General features: G+C 36.0%; 1 protein-coding gene across 1 annotated transcript; it reads left to right on the top strand.

Moving 5' to 3' along the window:
- The first annotated feature begins 759 nt into the window (after window positions 1–759).
- On the top strand, window positions 760–2,802 carry LOC125480521 (N-(5'-phosphoribosyl)anthranilate isomerase 1, chloroplastic-like). The gene is made up of 5 exons (XM_048591453.1): window positions 760–1,035; window positions 1,299–1,364; window positions 1,458–1,822; window positions 1,911–2,074; window positions 2,416–2,802. The coding sequence occupies exons 1-5, from the start codon at window positions 1,026–1,028 to the stop codon at window positions 2,639–2,641; spliced, it is 831 nt and encodes a 276-aa protein (XP_048447410.1). The 5' UTR covers window positions 760–1,025; the 3' UTR covers window positions 2,642–2,802.
- The last annotated feature ends 350 nt before the right edge of the window (window positions 2,803–3,152 follow it).

Below are 3,152 nucleotides of genomic sequence, written 5' to 3'. Positions count from 1 at the left end.
AGTCATAATAAATCAGTATAGAGTAATTTTATTTGATTTTTGACTATACAAAATTGATATAAAAGGATTGATGTGTAAATTTTTGTATGTGAATACAATTTTCTTTATAAAAGTGAAAGCTAAGTTCAAGTAAATTGCGGAGAATCGAGCTTTAGTGAAAAAATGGCTAGTCTATTCATAATTTTCGACTCCTTATTAAGAATAACCCATTTTATTGAAATAGATCTGATCCATAAGTTTAGGATTATTATTTCTTTTTGTTATTATTTCTTCTTCTACATGCTTTAAACCCGATTCATAACTTTTTCTTATAATCAACCCATATCACATACTAACTGTATTATGTTTTTGTACATTTTACCCTATATTATGCAGGTGAGTTTATGTTAATTTTAGTACTTTGTTGGAAGTTATTAGAAAGATTGAAAATTAAGAAAAGAATAGATGGAAAATTAAAAAAAAAAAATTAACAATAGGGTGCAAATTGACTAATTATGAGAGTTGAGGGGGGAAATTGGCCAATGGTCACAAGTTCAGGGGGGAATTGATGAATACCTTTTTTTTTTTATTTGTAAGTGAGAGGTCTTAAGTTCGATTATCGTCAAATGTGAATTTAACCCACCTTATTGCTAGTTCTTTGTGAGGTTTAACACACTCCCTACCCTAGTGTAGATAATATTTTTGTTAGGGGAAATAAATAAATAAATATTGGCAGTCCTTGTTGTTTTGGACGAGGAAACTAGCTTTGGAGTCCTTGTTGTTTTGGACGAGGAAACTAGCTTTGGACCAAAATCTTAGCCACACGGGCCACGGCCAACACCTAACGTATTTCCTAATTTAGGTTTTACCAACCCAAGTTCCCAACCCCATTAAAACGATTTAAAGCGCTGCGGTATTGCCTCGCCATCCTCGCGCCCTTCGCAACCCAATTTGCTTTTTCGAAATTTTGCGCAATCCGATTGGAGGTTCGTTTCGCTCCGTCTCAACGTTTCTCTGTACATTTCGTTGGCATTGGTGGGATCACCATGCTTACAGGTTCGTTCTTTGTAATTGTGTATGTGCTTGGTTGAAGTGCCTTGAAACTGTTCGACAAATTGCCCCAGAGAAATGCTTTTGTGATTGTGATTAGTATGTTTGTATGTTTTGCCTTTTGGTTGAAGGAATTTTGGATTAAAAAGATCATTTCTTTGGTACCAGCAGCATTTCAATTGTCTAATTTCATATGTTATGTGTAACGGGAAAATCTTGGAATTGGATTTTTGATTTTTGAGTTTTACTATTATTTTCTTTGTTTTCAGGATTAACTACTGGGACCCACATTCAGCCCGAAGTAGTCGGAATCTGTCATACAAGGCAAATTCCTGGTATTCCTACTAAAATTTATCATCTTGGTCGTAATCTAGATCGTTCCTTTATACACGATTACATCATTTCTCGGTGTCATTATGTGTTTGTAGGTTTAAAGCATGCCCCGTTGTACTTTTCAAATGCGAAGTTATGTAGAAAGAAAGTTATTACTTGCAGAGCTATCAAGGCAGAAGATGTAACCTCGAAGCATGAGGAACGCAAAAAGAACAGGCCTTTAGTTAAGATGTGTGGCATTACCTCTGCTAGAGATGCAGCTTTGGCAGCAGAAGCCGGTGCTGACTTCATTGGGATGATTATTTGGCCCAACTCTAAACGCTCTGTTTCACTTTCTGTTGCAAAGGAGATTTCAAGAGTTGCAAGAGAGTATGGGGCGCAGCCTGTTGGGGTATTTGTGGATGATGATGCAGAGACAATATCAAGAGCCAAGGATGCATCCGACCTTGAATTTGTTCAGGTATATAGATTTTTGTGCCTTATTTAGCTTGCACATTGCATATTACGTAACAAAATGCTTAGAATTGTAATACTTTGACGTTTTGCAGCTTCATGGAGATGGCTCCCGAGCGGCCTTTCCTGCATTAGTTGGAGGGCACCGTATAATCTATGTTCTTCATGCTAATGAAGATGGAAGTCTTTTAAACCAGATTTCCGCTGAACAATGTTCTCTAGTTGATTGGATTCTTGTGGATAGTGCAAAGGGTGGCAGGTAACGAAATTCCTTTTTCTTCTTCATCTCGTTCTTAATCATCGTCTTGTATGCATGACCATTCGCATTAGCCATTGTCTGAACGACAGTTTAAATGTAGGCTAAACTTTGATTGTGATCCCTATAGTTTGGACGATGTTCAGTTTGCTAAAGATTTAACCCCTGTAGTTTACTAACAACTTCATTAGAAAGACAATGGCGTTTTTCCTTCAAATTTTTCGCCAAAATTAGCACGTGAAGACCATTGTAAAGTGTTTTAAAGTTCCATAGAGTCCGTAATCTCACATATGCATAGAATACATGAGATTGTTATGATTCACTTCACTCTGAAATTGCTGCAGCGGTAAAGGATTTGATTGGACGCAGTTTAAGCTACCGAACGTTAGAAGCAAACACGGGTGGCTCTTGGCAGGAGGAATAAAGCCTGAGAATGCTGGTGAGGCTCTTTCTATCCTCAAACCTCAAGGAATTGATGTGAGTAGCGGCATTTGTGGCGCCTGCGGCATCCAGAAGGATCAGTTGCGAATATCTTCCTTCATGAATGCTGTTCATTCAGTAAACTACTGAATGAGAGCGTGTGTAAAGTCACCGTTTTGGGCCCTCTATAATGTTCGTTGTGCAAAAGTTTAAATAAAGCAAATGAAATTACGAGAGAACACAAAAAAATTTCATGGTTCAAAAATATTGATTTGGCAATAATGTTTGAGGAGCCGGTGTTTTTCACCCGATTTAATCACCAAAGGATGTCTCTGTAACATACAAGTATCTTCCTCGTTAAAAATAAATAGGATAAATTATATTTTATCTTCTCAGGTATGGGATCAATTTCAATATCTCACAACATTTTTAAAATATTTCAATTTTATACATTTACTCATCATTTTATTTCAATTTCGTATAACTGTTAAAAAATCTGTTAAATTAATCATTAAGTGATGATGTAGTAAATATAGTGTCTCTATTTTTGCTGACATGACTGTCACGTTTATTCGTGACTAAACACTTAATAAAAAATTTAAAATATTAAAAAATTAATTTAATAAAAAAAAACCCAAACCCCCTTTGTCATCCCCACCCG

Source organism: the organism of the source record quoted next, unplaced genomic scaffold (genome assembly GCF_019419815.1).
Source record: "Pyrus x bretschneideri cultivar Hongxiangsu unplaced genomic scaffold, Pyrus_bretschneideri_v1 Contig332, whole genome shotgun sequence".
NCBI classification, from domain to species: Eukaryota; Viridiplantae; Streptophyta; class Magnoliopsida; order Rosales; family Rosaceae; genus Pyrus; species Pyrus x bretschneideri.
This window is presented reverse-complemented; position numbering and strand designations above follow the sequence as displayed.

Coding starts and splice junctions, on each gene's coding strand:
- LOC125480521 (XM_048591453.1), top strand. Junction 1,365..1,457: donor TCATACAAGGCAAATTCCTG/GTATTCCTACTA, acceptor ATGTGTTTGTAG/GTTTAAAGCATGCCCCGTTG. Junction 1,823..1,910: donor CCGACCTTGAATTTGTTCAG/GTATATAGATTT, acceptor GACGTTTTGCAG/CTTCATGGAGATGGCTCCCG.